This window comes from Arvicola amphibius, chromosome 6 (assembly GCF_903992535.2).
Source record: "Arvicola amphibius chromosome 6, mArvAmp1.2, whole genome shotgun sequence".
NCBI lineage: Eukaryota > Metazoa > Chordata > Mammalia > Rodentia > Cricetidae > Arvicola > Arvicola amphibius.
Genome location: NC_052052.2, coordinates 1,852,501 through 1,868,428, shown reverse-complemented (window position 1 = coordinate 1,868,428; position 15,928 = coordinate 1,852,501). Strand labels below are relative to the sequence as shown.

Genomic DNA, 15,928 nt, shown 5'->3' with positions numbered 1-15,928 from the left:
CAATAAAAATACAGTGCTCACAATTCAAAATTTTCAGAAACATAAATTTTAAAAATTAAAAAGGGAAAAATTTGAAAATTAAAAATAGAAATAGCACAGAGCCCATCGTACAGGAGGGTCTTGGAAATGTAGCCCCATGAGGCATATTCAGCTTGAAATGGGATACAACAGAAGACAGAGAAGAGCAGGGACCCTCTGTGTACAGGACGGGGTTCTCAAGACCCCCAACTCTGGGAGAGGATAACTTGGCAAATCAGCACCCCGGACAGCTCCCCGCCCCCCACAGTAGGTGCTTGTTAGCAAGAGCATCTTCAGTGGGCGAAGGAAACAAAGCTGGTCTTGGGTAGGCTGCAAGATTCCAAGATGCAAGGAATTCCACAGATGTGGACCCTGCTGTGTGTTCACCTGCTGGTGGCTTCACTCACAGGTCTGCGTGCATTTGAGATTTCTATTGGTTCTGTTTTCATGATTTGACCTGGAAGCCCTCTTTTGAATGTCATGTTGTCTAGACGGCGATTTGGGGGCACTGGACACTGGGTTGGTCACTCTGGTTTCTATGCTCGGCTGTCCAACCATTAGTCAATGACAACCAGCCAGGGGCCACCCTGGGTTTCTTCTTTCCCAGCAAAAGGCCCTGGGACACCACTATGACACACTTGGCATCTCCTGAAGGAAGGGACCATTTCCCCTACAGCCTGGGGAAGTCCAGAGTCTCAACCTGAGACAGACCCTCTCAAGGGGTAAGCATACCACCAGGTAAACCTGAGTTGAGCAGGGGCAGGTAAAGTCACAGCGGTTGAATGTGATGGAAGGGTAGCTGTGCATTCTCCATCCTGTCTATCTCTGCACTTAAGGTTTACTTGCCTCCGACTTCATTCTCAGCAGATCTAGAAGGAGGAGCAGTACCTTAGGTTGTGACCTGCAAGCTAGGCATATGTCAGCCCAGATACCACCTCCTCCAGAAAGTGTACTGTCCCATTCAATTCTGTGGCATAAATAAGAGAGGCACTGTTACAGAGTGGCCACATGCTCTTTCTGTGTTCTGGCAAAGAAGTGAGCCTGTCTACTTCTTCCTCCTCCCCACCCCAAGTCCCAGGATCATACACCCCAGACAGCTGCCAATAGATGCTCATATCCTATGGGGCCCGGCCATCAGAGGAGAGCCACGTTCTGCTGACTCACAAGCAACCTGTCGTCTGTGTGAGTGAGTCAGGGAGGCTATTTCATGTCACTTGGTCCTAAAATGCTTTGTCATCTAGCGACATCAGGACACTAACTTAGCCACTTCCATTGACTCCAGCCCACCCAGGCTTCCAGGTCCTGAACTCAGTTAGGCCTATAGCGCATGGCCACTCTGACTTGGGCTGTGGAGGGGCCCATACGACTTTCACATCACGCCTGCAGAGCAATACTGGAGCCACGTGGAACCACCAGACACACACACTTGAGAATCTACGAACAGTCTACTGGCTAGCGTTTGACAATGTTGCCTTGGGTCCTGTCTAGCCCAGTCTCCCTGCCTCCAGCTCAGGAAAGCACAACTAACAATGTCTGCGTGGCGACAGTAAACATGTCACAAGGCTAGCATTCTGTAAGTGACCACCACAAGTGTAGACGCCACAAATGAGTTTGTGTGGCACCTGGTACACAGTGCCTCACTGGGTCCAGGGCGGTGGAACCCATCATGTCTGTCTGTCTGCCGTTCTCCTTCACACTCTCCCTTCCTGTCTCCGCAGTGGACCAGGAAAAGTGCAGATGTGACCCACAAGTTAGAGCTTGGACTCTAGTTAGAGTTAGAGCTGCGGCAGCCACACATGGGACCCTCAGAGCAGGATTACCAACCATAGGTGCAGGAGCCATGCTACCCCATACATTAGCATTCTCATGTGGGTCGTGGCCATTTGGGGTCACATATCAGATATCCTGCATATCAGATATTTACATTATGAAACATAATAGTAGCAAAATAACAGTTGTAAAGTAGCAGTGAAATAATTTTATGGTTGGGGGCCACCACAACATGAAGACTGTATTAAAGGGTTACAGCGTTAGGAAACTCAAGAACTACTGCCATGGAGAAGTCAGCAGGCAAAGGCTCTCTTGGGGTGTCAGCGGGCTCGTGTGTTCTCCCAGGACTGGGTAACCCCCACCCCCTGGCTACTCTCCCTGAACCTAGGGCAGGTGTCCTCTCTAACAACAGGTGGTTTTCTAGCAGTGAAGGATGACACAGTCTTCCTCAAAGGCCTACCTCCTCCAGAGAGCTCCCACCAACCAAGCAGGGAAGCATCCCCCTCTCCAGGGTCCACCCAAATCCTCCCTGGAGAAAAAGATCTAGGGAGGTTTTGCCCCAAACCAACAAATACAGATGAGTATGGCTTTGGATACTCTCGATGGACCCCAGAACCTGTTTTCTGCAGCGCCTAAGAAGTTTATTCTGCTCCATAAGGAGGAAACAGACTCGACTTTTGTATCCTGCTGTGAGATTTTCTTCCAGGAATTTAGGTCTGTCAGACAGCATGATACTGCCAAAATGATCGGCTGTGGGGAACTGTTCAAGGCAACTGTGGTACCCAAGCTGATGCTTGTCTGTGCTCAGTCATCCTAGTATCATGGTGCCCCTGTATGCCCAGAACCCGGAGTGTCTTCTTATCATGCGTGGTAATGGCAGGAACCTCAATGCGGCAGGCGCTTGGGCAGGTGACAGCTGACCCTCCTCATCCAGGCTTAAGACTCTGGACTTGGTTGAGACTGTATTTGTGTGTTCAGGGCAGAAGAGGCTAAAGAGAACTTCCAGCTGATATATATTTCTCTCCTAATAGTGCGGCACAATTTAATTAACTCAATATTGCACCCACCTGAAGATTACGGACTGACTTTATTGACACCTCCATCTGGCTCCTATAAAGCCAGTAATACAGCCAATAAATCCCGTTCAGAGCCGGGAGCAGGAGAGGCCGTCCCACTTGGCCATCTTCCCCAGCATTCTCTTGCAAGGGCTGCTTAGATGACAGTAGCAAGGTCTGAGAACCCCACGAGGGTCGCCCATATGCTCATAGATGCTGGCTTGTTGTGAGGACGGAGCAGTGGATCACTGTGAACTCTGTGCCGTAGACGGAGAGACACTGCCCTGGAGACAGAGGTCTTCTAAGAGACCCCATGCTCACAGCCTGAGTTCAGACAACCAAGCCCCTGTGTCCTCACCTCTAGCGAGGAACCACCAATGTTCCTACTGCCCAACCTACCCACTCTAGAACAGTGCTGGTCACTCCCTCCACAGCTGACTTAATCACCAGACCCTGGAGAACACTGGGCTTATAATTATGCACTGTTTTCAGAGGTGGACAATTTGGTCACAACTTCAAAGTTAAAAGCCAAGGGCTATGAAGCAAGGGAAGGGCCTGGTTCTTGAGTGGGGATGGGCTAGAATGATGGCTCCTACTCCAGGCCCCCAGAAGAAGGGGCCAGAGACTCTGCTAATAGTTTCTGATGCCAGAGAAGGGTCCCCAGGGTCCTGTGCTCTCCCTCCCTGCTAAAAACCCAGGGGAGGGGAAGCAGCCAGCTTCCTACTCTTGACCTCCTCCAGGACCTTCATCTAGAGACTTCTTCAGAGAGCCTTCATGAATGCCATGTAAGAAGTTTCTGAGAAAGAAAAAACTGATTTATTTCTCACAGAAAGGGAGAAATGAACACAGTCCCCCCTAACCTGCCCAAGTCCCTGGTCCCTCCAAGCCTCCTCCAGTTGGTTGAGCCCTGTCTCAGCCTTTATCCGACAAGCAGGGCCCTGAAGACAACACCCACGGGAGCAGGCAATAAATTACAACCAGGAAATTAATTAGCTGCACCTCTGCCCACCTAATCTGATGGTTCGAGCTGATTTAAGGGAGCCTCCAGGAGCGGCGGGGGTGGGGGGGGTAATCGGCATCACTCCACTCAGGAGATGTACGTTTACACAGTCTTCGCCGAGCTTGGGGCTGCCCATAACTCACCGAGGCCACGCTAACGGACCATTAGTCACCCTCATCACTTCGCAAAGGGACCACAGTTCCAGGCCCTGCCCTAAGAAGCTGGTTCAGGTGCTGCAAGGGGTGAGGTCAGAGTCCAGCCGGGGCCCCAAGCTGCCCTAGATGAGGGCACTAGAGCTCCCCCTGCAAGCCCTCCCCCACACTGCCTTCTGCCCTATCGCTGGAGAGGAGTGCCCGCCCGAAGGGGCCTTTCTGGACAAGTCTCAAGTTGTGAAAGCAGCATCCTCCCTCCTTCGGGGAGGGGTGAGGGAGGAAGCCAGACACAGGCTGGTTTCAGAGAGCCACTGAGGGTCCCAAGGCCAGCGGCCCAGCCCCCTCAGGAGAAGGGGACCCTTGGAGGCAGCCCTTCCCGACTTTCTGCTGTCTCGGTGGCGGTGTTGCACCTCTTCACTTTGCAACCTTTGATTCAGCAAAATCAAGGATGCAAACTTCTTAGGAGTACTTAGTTTCCATAGCAACTGAAGCTGACCTCAACATTATTGTTCTCAAGAGGGGACTGACTTTGCTATATGTTCATTCACTGAATTAATGGACTCCCCGTTCTTTTATCAGCAACCCCAGAACAATGGAAAGAGAGACATGTCCTCAAAGGGCTTTCAACCACTGTCCAGCCTTTTGTTCCCGGCTTACCGCGACGAGGCAAGTCTATTCAGCCCGAGATTATAAAAATCAACTTGGGGCTGTCTCCGGGGCAGCTAAACACACTTTGGTTTCATAAAGACATAACTGATCCTACATGCAAATTAATAATTTCGACACAGTGTTTTTGTTGCGTTAGTGGGTTTTTGTGGTTGTTGATGGTTTTTTTTTTTTTTGTGATAGAAATAGAGTAGGTGTAGGGAAACTGAAGGATAGTTATGGACCTTGATGGGCTCTGAGCGTGGCCAGATGTCTGGAAAGGGTAGGAAAGGGGAAGAGGTTCCTAAGCTCACCTCAGTTGACATAGCCCTTAGCTAAGCTATGGGTGGTGGTGGAGAGCCTTCCGGTTCCAACAAACACCAGCCAGACCCTGACCTACAGGTCAGCCACGCATCGCAGAGGACCCGTATGTGTATCTCCCCACCGCCTGACCCTCCAGCTACCAGAGAACAATATAAACCAATTCCTGGCTGCACAGCTCTTGTGAAGAAACCGTCTGCAGGGGCAAATGGCTCACTCAGTTGTGGCCAGGTTTAGATCTTGGGATGTGTGACATCCAAACAATTGCTTTCACAAAAGCCACTTGGTAGCTGCCCGGTTGCCTCGGCTCCCACTTCCTCAGCAGGCTGAGTTCAAGCTCCTGGCTCCGGTCATCCTTCATGAACCCGGAGGCCTCTGGGCTTCCGGTCACCAGAGGCGGCACAGCCAGGACCATACGATGGGTAAAAGGTCCCCGAGCCCAGTGGGAGAGGTTATGCTTCTAACACCCAAATAATCACTTCACAGATTTCCATAATCATCAATCAATCATCCTATTTGGATCACTCGAGAGCTATCAGGTGGCTTTTATGACCTGTAGCATTTTGTACGAAATAATAACTGGAAGAGATTTATGGACCCATCGCTGACCCTCTCCATTTATTTATTTAGTTATTTTTACTCTTTTCATGCCTCCTGCCATGGCCCTGGAGGAGTGCTGGCTGGGCCCTTCCAGACAGGAACCTTTTCCAGGCCCCCGAGTACCAGTTATAATGATACAAATCCCCGATTTCTTTATTTGGGGGCGGAGAGGGAGCAGAGAAAGGGAGGAAAGGCGGAAATAAAAATACAAGAGAAAAAGGTCACTTCCTTTCATTTGTGCTCTCTCCCAGTTGCCCTGTATTAACACCCCCTTCCTCCACGAGATGCTGAAAGAAAACAAGATAAAGCAGGACAAAGGGAAAGGCCGTGGGGCCCTGTGTTTCCCTTTTCATATCACTGAAGAGATTGAATCAAAATTCCTTTGCCTGATACCATCTCCCCGGGTGGACTACACTCTTGTTAACGGATAAATTCAGCCCTCCAGAAAGTCAAAGAATAAATTTAAGCCTTTGCCAAATGTCTATCCTATTGGATTTTGATAAGGCGGCCATTGAGCCTTAATAATGTCTTCCATCCATTTTCCGCGAGCCCTTAACACGGCTCTTTATTCGTCCCCAAAGCCTCTTCTCCCGGCCTTTTTATTACGGGCTCCGACGAGCTCTCCGGGGAGCCGCGCAGCCAAGTGATGGATGGACAGCTCGCTAGATTATCTCCCGCAGATGTTTGCTCTCCAGGAGCCCCCGGGCTTCCCTCTAAGTAAACAGACTAAATAGAGTCGCCAGCGGAGGGGCAGCCCCAGAGGTCCTGGGTTCTGCTGTGGGAGGAAGCTGGACTGGGTCTGACCACAGCCAAAGTGACGACTTCTGGGGAAGCTCAAGTGATGTCTCCCAAGGGCACAAAGGTCCGGGGCAGAGATGGCAGCGGGGATTTAGGTACTTGAGGTTTGGAACACAGGCACAAAGCTGGGGGCCACAATTGATGAAAATGTTAGGGACAATGGAGCCCAGAGGGATGCTGGGAGTAAGAGACATAGTGGGTGAGTAGGGGTGAGCAGGAGACTGGGTACAGTGAGGGTCAAAGGGGAGCAGAACTGGGAAGAGACTGAGCCAGTGGTAGCTTTGCTCAGCACAGGCTTGCGGAGTCTTGGGTGTGAATCTTGACACAGCTGGCCCATGTGTAGCCACGCTGGCCTGGCTCCTTCTGTAAATTCCGAATACACTCAGAAGCATGAAATCTCTACCTGTTCTCTAATACTTAATACTTCCGAGAGCAACCTCCCTCCATTTTTCCTTTCTGCATCTGTGTCATGGGCTGAAAGAATGAAGCCAAGCCTGCTAGAGTTCACAGACGCAGATGCAGGGCAGGATATATGAAGCTCAGAGATGGCAACTGAACAACCCAAGGCCACACAGTCTCCACATGCCCCCTTGGTCCCCCACTTCCCTATCATATTCTTAATACAAGTGTGCAAGTCTTCAGGTAATCTAAACACACACAGGTTCTTATAGCATTGCCTGGGGGGGGGCGAAGCAAGTAATAACCACAAGTAATAACCACAGCTTTAAGTGACATGTTAGTGAGGCAGAAAGTTTCACACACACAGAAGTTCAAAGTCCCATGTGTCCCCTCTTGCTCCTAGGCCCTGGCATGTGATCCCCTTTGCTGTTGATGTAAAATTCCCATCTCTAGCTCAGTCCCCTCCACCTCCCACCACTTAGGTCCAGACCAAAGACTAGGTTTTAATTCTTGTTCTGTGATCCCAGAGAAGCAGGTATGTCTGAACTCAGCCAAAGCTGGAAAACTTTTGTTCAGCAGTCCCTGGGGTATGCTGCAGCAGCTCCCCAGCCTCGCGGGGAATACTGTATGTAGAGCATGGAGAAGGACACCCACCCGCAGCCTCAGGCTTCCAAGATGCTCCAGTCTAACTGGGGATTAGTTTGTGGGGGCCCCTGGGTTCTCTGAGACCCTCAGCCTGGCTGTAGCTTCAGGGGCATCACAGGAACCTGCGATTGAGACAACTGTCCCCCAAGTATCTTCAAGTGGGTCTCTGGTTGTGGTGTATTTCACAACTATCCCAGAAGCAGCTCCCAAGATGATCTGGGCCCAGGTTAGACAAGAACTCACAGAACCGCATTTTATAGAAGAAAAGAAAAAGCACAAGTCACAAACAGCGTCCTTACTTTCCACCCCAGAGAAAGAGCAGAGCAGCCAGACTCACTCCTGTCATCTGTTAGTTTGTTTCCTTTCAAAAGTATCCAGCACTCCCCGCCTCCCCCCCCCTTACCTTTGAACTTGACTTTTTGATCCCCTGCCTTTACCACTATACCTTGGCTGGGCAACACACCCAGAGACACACTGACAACAAGGTGGTCTGCTCTGTTGGTGGCAAAAAGCAGACTGGGCTTCACTTTTCCACAATTCTTGAGATACAGAATTCTGTTCCAGCCCCCACCCCTTTCCTTTCAAAACACACATATTTACCCAAAGAAGAAAAGGAGAGTGGAAGGGAGGGAGGGAGAGAGGGAGAAGGAGAGAGAGGGAATCTGATCCATGGTACACTTAAAGGGTAGAGGGATGGAGGAAGGAAGAGCCCCTGTGACAACTTCAAAATGTTGCCTGAGGTCTGCCCGGGAGAAGGACAGCTCCCATCCGGTAAAGAGCTCTGTCCGTGTGCCCAGAGTAGTGCCCACCAGGTCAGACTTGTTTGCTCACTTGGGTGGCAGGACCCCTCAAGTTTACATCCTGTGTTGCAAGACTCTGGGTGAATAACACAGGATGGACCACGTGGTGCTGATGCAGTCTCCCCAGCAACCTAAGCTGAGACCCCCACCACTTCCAGGTAGGGACGAGTGTAAATGGATCTCTGCACCCATTTTTGTCCATGGGTAGAGATGCCCAGAGAGAGGACAGCACTTTAATTCCATGGGAAGATCTTAAACATAGGATAAGACTATTGTATGAACATGCACACATGTGAGGTTTCCTTTGCATGTATGCATGCATTGTGAGCCATACCAGTGACTGAGCTCAAGGAACGCTTTGGAGCTGACTGGAGACTATCTTCTTACCACTATGTAGACAGCAGCGTAAACACACGTGTGTGTAAGTGTGTGTGTGTGTGAGTGTGTGTGTGTCCCTCGGCCATGTGTATTTTCCCCTCCGCATAGCGCTCTCTCTCTCTCTCTCTCTCTCTCTCTCTCTCTCTCTCTCTCTCTCTCTCTCTCTCTCTCTCTCTCTCTCTCTCTCTGGGTCTTTCAGAGCCATGTTTGTCGACCAGCTATGATCCATCATCAGCCAGAAAGGTGGTAGACAATGCCCAGTTGAAGCTTTTTCTTTTGCCTAATGCTTTGCTTACTTAAAGCGACTCTCGAGCCCTCTTTGGGAGTTAAGAGTGCAGCGAAAGGGATCTGTTGAATCTGCGGCCCCTTGTGCTCCGCCCCCCCATACTCTTTCATGTGAGTATTCAGTGAAGATAGTTAAATAAACACAACCTGCCTTTATTTGGTTTTCCTGTGTCTGCATGGCCTGCAGCATTCCCACGGGCCCAGAGTTGTCCTCTGTTCTCAAGAGCTGGGATGGCTTAGTGAGGTGAGGTGACCCCCCCCCCCCCCGACCGCCGCTTACACAGTGAAAATGAGTGTCTCCCCTGATGGCATTCGTATACTGTGTGCAGATGATGCTCTGCTCGTGGACTGATTCTTTGCTCTGTAGCTCAGAAACAACCAAGACCACATAGCTGTCCCACCAGGGGCCACCTAAAAAGGTACTGGGTGACGACAGTCATGGCAGGTTTGCCTACCTTTTTGATGCAGCTCTCCTGGGATGACGCCTCTGTATCTGTCAGCATCTGCTGCAAAGCAAATCGGAAAGGGCCGTTAGTGGCTAACAGGTGTCGCCTTCACAGCGCAGAGGGCTGTGAACCACAGGCAGATCAACACCTCGCCATCATGAAGGCAAGATCCCGTGGCTTCCCAGAGAAATGAAGGGAAACTCTTGTTGGGGGCTCTTTTAGTGTCTATGTGTGTACACGCATGTATATGCATATATGATAAACAGCCTGACAGAAAGCAACATGTGGGAGGGAAGGGTTAACCTGGTCCACAATTCTAGGTTACAACCTATTGTTTTGAAAAAGTCAAGGCCAGAACTTGTACAGCTAGTCACACCAAATCCACCGTCAAGAGCAAAGTGAATATACATGTCCTCCATCATTTGCTTAGTGTCCTTATTCTAACAGAAACCCCATATGCTAGGGACCTGAAAGGTGTCCTCGACCTGCAAATGTTGCAGTTTGTTCTTTACAGCTCCTCTTCGGAGTCGGTGTTGCTCTGTAGAGAACCCATCGCCCATTAATAAAAGGTGAGGGCTGACACACCCTAAAACAGGCTGCCCATGGCTGCAACCAGTAGGGAGCTCAGACCCTGAAAGGTACAGCAGACTTCGAGCTCTGCCCAAAAACCCAGCAGAGCCTCTGTAAAAATGTCTCCTGCTCCAGTCTGCCCAGCCCTAAAGGATTAGCAGGCTACAGGCATGGCCCGGTCCTCCTTGGGATTCCACTTTGGCTTAGGAGGCAGAGCTCAGGGGGAACCATGAGTTCCACCTCTATTCTGAGACATCAGATATGGGGGGAGCAGGCATGGGGTTCCTTGAGTCTGGGATGGCAGCGTGTCACCTGTTCCTACTAACATGACACGCCTTGGAAAGGAAGATGGCTTTGTGGTGTCTGGGGTACTTCTTCAGCTGTGGTGCTGGACATCACGAAGGCTCGTGGTGAACCACATCTCACCACAGCAGACGTGCATCCTCTACCTCACAGACACATCTGGCAGCAGAAGAGAGAAAGCGCCACCCTTGTATCCTTCTGTCCATACTCCGATCGGCAGAGCCGTGGCATTTTACCCCAGCTGCCCCACATAGAGGGCAGGTGCTTCAGTGACCAGACACAAAACGCTACAGCTAAGAAAACCATTGACAAATGAATGGTAGAAACCGGACTTTTCCCTTCTGGATTGGGAGTCCAGCCCATAGCCTCATGTTCATAAATTATAATGTCATTTCCAAAAGAATAGGAACCAAGATGGAAAATCAAACTTGGAAAACAGAATGAGGAGTGATGTCAACCCAAAGGGTTTTCTCTCCCTCCTGTTCCCACTACCCTGAGGTGCCCGCATGTGCCCGCGCAGACCAGTAAGGGAGTGCGGTACACCAAACAGGCTCTGCCTGGCTCAGCTGTAAAAACAAGAGGCCATATTCTAAACGCTGGGAATTCTAACCAATTGGGAACTTTATGTTTCTTTTAATAAATTCTGAAAGTGTGGTTTGGAAAGTGACTCTCAGTGAGAAGTGAGAGTGAGAGAAGACAAGGTGAACGCCACGCAAGACTATGCCAGCCTCTGGAGGGGGCGCCACCGGTGACCCAGCCATGTGCTCTGCCCGGCCGGGCTGGATTCTGATGCATGACCAGCTCAGACGCCAGACAGAGCTGGGCTGTGGACAGCTGTGCTTCTTCCCTCTCCCCCTCCCAAATGGCTTCTCTTCTCACTCAGAGCAGGGCCAGGGAGGGTGGAGGGGATCCCGAGACAGTGAGAATAACTGCTCAACCCTCCAAAAGCTTTCTTTCCCGGTGAAGTCTGCAGTCACGTGCTGGAGGCAAAAGTTGCCCAGGGAGGCCTCTTCCCGACACAGTTTATCCAAATCTGTGCCCTAGATGCTGGTCCCAGTGGGGATAGAGACCTCTTGGTTAAATATGTACAGGATAGCGGTTCTGTGCTGCAGCCCACCCATGGCAGGATAAAGGACCAGTCCTGTGGGCCATGAGCTCTCTTGTTTTTTAATGGTCTGGCTTCAGCCAGGAAACAATTGGTGTTTTCACTTTTCCCAGGAAAGCAATGCTTGTACTACACAGGGAAGACTAGACACACCCAGAAGATACTCCTTGTAGGCACCAACTGTGCCTCATATGCTCAGCAAAGAGCAGATACTGCCCCAAACCTAGGGCCTGTCTCCAGACTCCATTAGTTTAGTGAATGGGGATCCCCATACCAAAGCCCAGCCGTGAGGACTCCTGAGCTGCTTGACCTAGCTGGATGTTTTACCTGGTCACCTCATCTCTATTAGGGTCCTTTCCTAGGGTCCCAGGCTTCAGGGATGGACGCACGCACGCACGCACGCACACACGCACACACACACACTGCTGCAGTCTGTCAACAGACAGGTCACAGGACACCATGTCTAAGGAGCTTGCCGGGTGGCATTCCACAGCCACCTTGTACTAACACACTAACGTCAACACAGTTCTAGACACTGGAGAGAGGGCTAGGGCGCAGGGCGGGCTAGGCGATGTCTCTGGCTGTTCTGATGCAAGGCTGTCCTGGACTTCTGGAAAGGGCACCCACCCCAGTCCTGGGGCGATCTCTGAGAGTAAAGGGGTGTCTCCTGTCACAGCAGAGACTCCTGATGTGAAAGTTGCACCCCACGTCACTAGTAAACGTGGGGCCGGGGCTAGAATGCCTTTGCATACCTGTCTGGTCTGCCCTCTTGTGTGCTCAGTCAAGCTTCAGGTGCCGGCAAGGTCACCAGCAGCCAACAGAGGTCCTTGGGAAGGGCCTATCGCCTGCTCAGGCTGCTCACATTCACCATTCTGGAGTGTGTGGCTGCCTCTGAGGGAGTGTTCTGAGGGAAGGGCTTTGGAGAGAGGATGAAGTCCTTCAACAGCACCCCTGACAGAGTTGTCTAGGGAGCTCCCCTCAACACTGCCTTTCTATAGCCGCAGGGATCAAACGAGAGCCCTTGGGACATCAACAAAGGCCACCCTGGACCTGTGGGACCTCAGATTCATGGCCTACAGAGTGGGGTGTTCTTTTCCTGCCCTCCTTGCTTTCCCCCATCTTCCCCATCCACAGGTGGCTCTGACCACACTGTATTCCTAGCCTCCCAAAGGCCCAGGTCACAGAAAAGTGGCAATGCTGACAACTATATTTACAAGGCCTTGGTCACCTAGGCCACCCTGTTTGCATTTGGGAAACCCACGTAGGAAAGGTTTCCCTCAGTCACTAGTTTGCAGGGGACTAGAAGGTTCTGCGTGCTAGAAATGGCTCAAACCAGTCACAAGGCCAAAGGTGGAGTTTCTTTTCTGAAGACACCAGAGGCCGCATTCTGAAATCGTGTCTCACTTTTCAAGAAGTTAATCGCTGCCAGTGGAATGAGAAGATATGGAGATAGATTGGGGGCACGAGGCCTCAGCTTACAGAAAAGACAGCTGGGTCTGCCAGTTCTGGGTTCCAGAAACCATAGTTGCTTTTCTCGCAGGGGGTTGCAGACGCTGCAGAGGCTACCGGTGTCTCCGAGATATGGTGTTCCAGGCAGGACTCTGTTCACCCACACCAGCTTATGCCCCACATCTCAGTTGGAAACCAGCAGGAATGTTCTGGGGAGCTGGGTCTTCTTGTCACCATACACAGCCTGTGAGTGGCCGCACGGTCTTCTCCCAACATGCCTGTCACCCTTTAACTCAGGGGAAGGCAAACTGTGTTCCATAGACCTGTGGATGAGTGTATTCCCAAGCAGGGGCCCCATCAGAAGCTAAGGAGTAGCAGTGGGTAAGTGCCCAGTTAACCCATCTGCTATGTCATTATGGGCACTGTTACTACCTACCCTGGAGTTCACTATCAGATGGGGACACACAAAGGGACATCAACAACCTCATCTACAACTCTCGTCAAGAGTCACCAAGTGAGAGGGAACAACCAGAGCCTTGTGCTTTCTAGGTCATGGGTCCTGGCCAGCCTTGGGGAGAGGAGCTGGGGCTCTGTTCCTTGGCCCTCTTCACCCATACTTTGAGCAGATACTCCCTGGGCTGTGGGGCGTGCAAGCTTGCACTGAGACAAGCTCAGAGCTGCTGAGGACCAAGCAAGTATCTTGTGGCAGGCTTCCTGAGTCACTAGTGCTGGAGCAGGGAGCATCATGCTCTCAGAGGAAGCTGGCACCTCATGAGTTTCCAGAGCCCCCCTGCAAGGGAAGGTTTGAGCCAGGTTCTGATTTAATGGCAGCCTTGCCAGGTAGAAATATCTTTAATGAGGCCCTCCTCACCCGCTGCTGACCTTGGGTGGAGAAACCGCCGGACACACTCCGGAGCCTCTCAGCCTTGGCTTCCTTGCTGGCTCAGTTGCCGTTTACTGAAAACCCTCTTTATGTTGCTAGCTCAGCCTCAGCGCTTGTACTGCCGGCTTGCCGACTGCTGGCAGTGGCTGCCCCAGGCTCTCAATGTCTCCCCCACACCCCAGCAGAAGTATTAGGTGTGTTTTGATTGAACATTTTAGCCAAAAAAGCAAGGTTTGACCTCCGGCATTTAGCTTCTCTCTCGAGTATCGGTGCCAGGATTTAGCTAAGTGGGGTTGCTCAAAACATCTTTTTTGACTCTTAAAATAAATACCCTCTGTTCTCGAAGAGGTTGGTGAGGAGTAGACACACACATACAGACATCTCATAGGCTCACAGCTCCAAAACTCTGGCATGTCCCCCAAGGGGGCCGACTTTCTGTTTGGTGTCACAAATGGATCCCAGAAGGCGTCTCTCCCTTCAAAGAATCTGGGAGCAGACCCATGGGAGAAAGCCAACATGAGCCCCAACATAAGGCCACTCCAAAGCCAGAACAGCCAGACTTGGGGAGCATGGTCTGGCTTGCTGTGGGTTGTCCTCAGGCCTTTGTACATAGTCTGTGTCTCTCTAGCCCATATTTCTCTCTTATCTGTTTTTGAAGTAGTTTCTCTGGATCTGAGGATTTGTGTGTACGTCCAGAACCTTCAGGAAGTTGATTATTGGATCTCTTCTGAGTGGGGACAAGGGCAGAGTACTTGTGAAGTTATGAAGAGAATGTTGGTAGGGACTCCCAAGTATCGTGTTCTGGCTTTGAGCCCTGGCTGATGACTGCAGGAGGTTGTGGGCTCAGGGTTGTTTGGGGGACAATCTGAGCAGATGACACATGATGGTGGCTGTTGACCTTCCCATCATCAGAAGTGCTGAGCTCTATGAGGCCTGTTCTTACAGCAGAGTTTTCTACTCAGAAGCTCAGAAGCTAAAAAACAGGATTGCATGGGGCTACCCTGATGAGAGCCCAGCTAGTCTTTGGAGAGGGGGATGGAAAATGGGCATACGCACATTCTGAGGCTAATGCCTCTCATTGGCTTGGAACTTACTAATTCAGCTAGATGGGCTGGTGAGTGAGCTCTAGGTACCCCCCATCTCTATCTCTCCAGTACGGGGATTAGAAATATGTACCACCATGTATAGACATTTTTGTCATTAGGTGAATTTTGGGAGAGTGAACCCAAGCCCTCATATCTACGCAGCAAGTACTTTACTGGCTGAAGGTGAATTTCTTCCTCCTCTTCTTCCTCCTCCTCTTCTTTCTCTTCTTCCTCCTTTCCTCCTCTTCATCCTCCTCTTCTTTCTCTTCTTCTTCCTCCTCCTCCTCTTCTTTTGTTTTTTTTGACACAGGGTTTCTCTGTGTAGCCCTGGCTATCCTGGAACTAGCTCTTGTAGACCAGGCTGTCCTTGAACTCAGAAATCCACCTGCCTCTGCCTCCCGAGTGCTGGGATTAAAGTGTGCGCCACCACCGCCCAGCTTGAAGGTGAACTTCCTGAAGAATGGTGTTCACCCTCCATTTTTCTCCCAGACCAACAGTTCAGTCCTGACATCTTGCCTGGTATAAATGGCGCATGAGCACCTCATCAAGGGTGACTATAATGACATCAGCAGCTGTCATCATCTGGTGTTTCTGGGACAACCTCCTTCATGTAAGAGCCTGGAGGCAGCTGATCTACTTTATCACCAGGAAACAGAAAGGGGGGGTGAGGTTGAAAACATGGAAGGAAAGGCAAAGAAATGGCGAGCAGGCCGGGAAGTGCTGGCGTGTGAGCCTCTGTCCCTGTGCTGTATGGGCCCTGCAGGGATAGACACCTTTGAAGAAACAGGTCCCACACCTGATACCTGTCTGGATCTCCCTAGGAGAGGGACACTCCCTGTGGCGGGAGCGTTGGCCAGAGCTGAGCAGGGACATCCATTGGCAGGTCTAGTGGGAACCCTGAGATGTCCTGAATCCCCAGGCCAGTCCTGGCTTCCAGAGCAAAGGATCTGGCCGTGTTGGCACAAACTCCTGTGCTCTCAGCTGGGAGAGTGGGGTCAGATTTATTTATTTATTGCATTTGAAAAAAAATCAGCTTGGCCATGTTTGAGCTGTAGAAATGATTTTTTTTTAAAGAACGGTGGACACTGTTTTTAGCTTTTATGCCTAAACAGATACTTCTCAGTTCCTGCAAGCGAGAGCTGTCTAATGAATGGGGGTTCTCTCTTCCCTCTTAAGAAAAATATTTACACAGTCTAGCGCAGCAGCAGAGGACCATTCTGG

General features: G+C 50.9%; 1 protein-coding gene across 1 annotated transcript in view; it reads right to left on the bottom strand.

The window, feature by feature from the left end:
* Positions 1-15,928, bottom strand: part of Prdm16 (PR/SET domain 16) — a 218,338-nt gene that overhangs the window by 148,885 nt on the left and 53,525 nt on the right. The window contains exon 7 of the mRNA XM_042055231.1: positions 9,322-9,372. Coding sequence (XP_041911165.1) covers positions 9,322-9,372 — 51 coding nt within the window. The remainder of the gene's footprint in view (positions 1-9,321; positions 9,373-15,928) is intronic.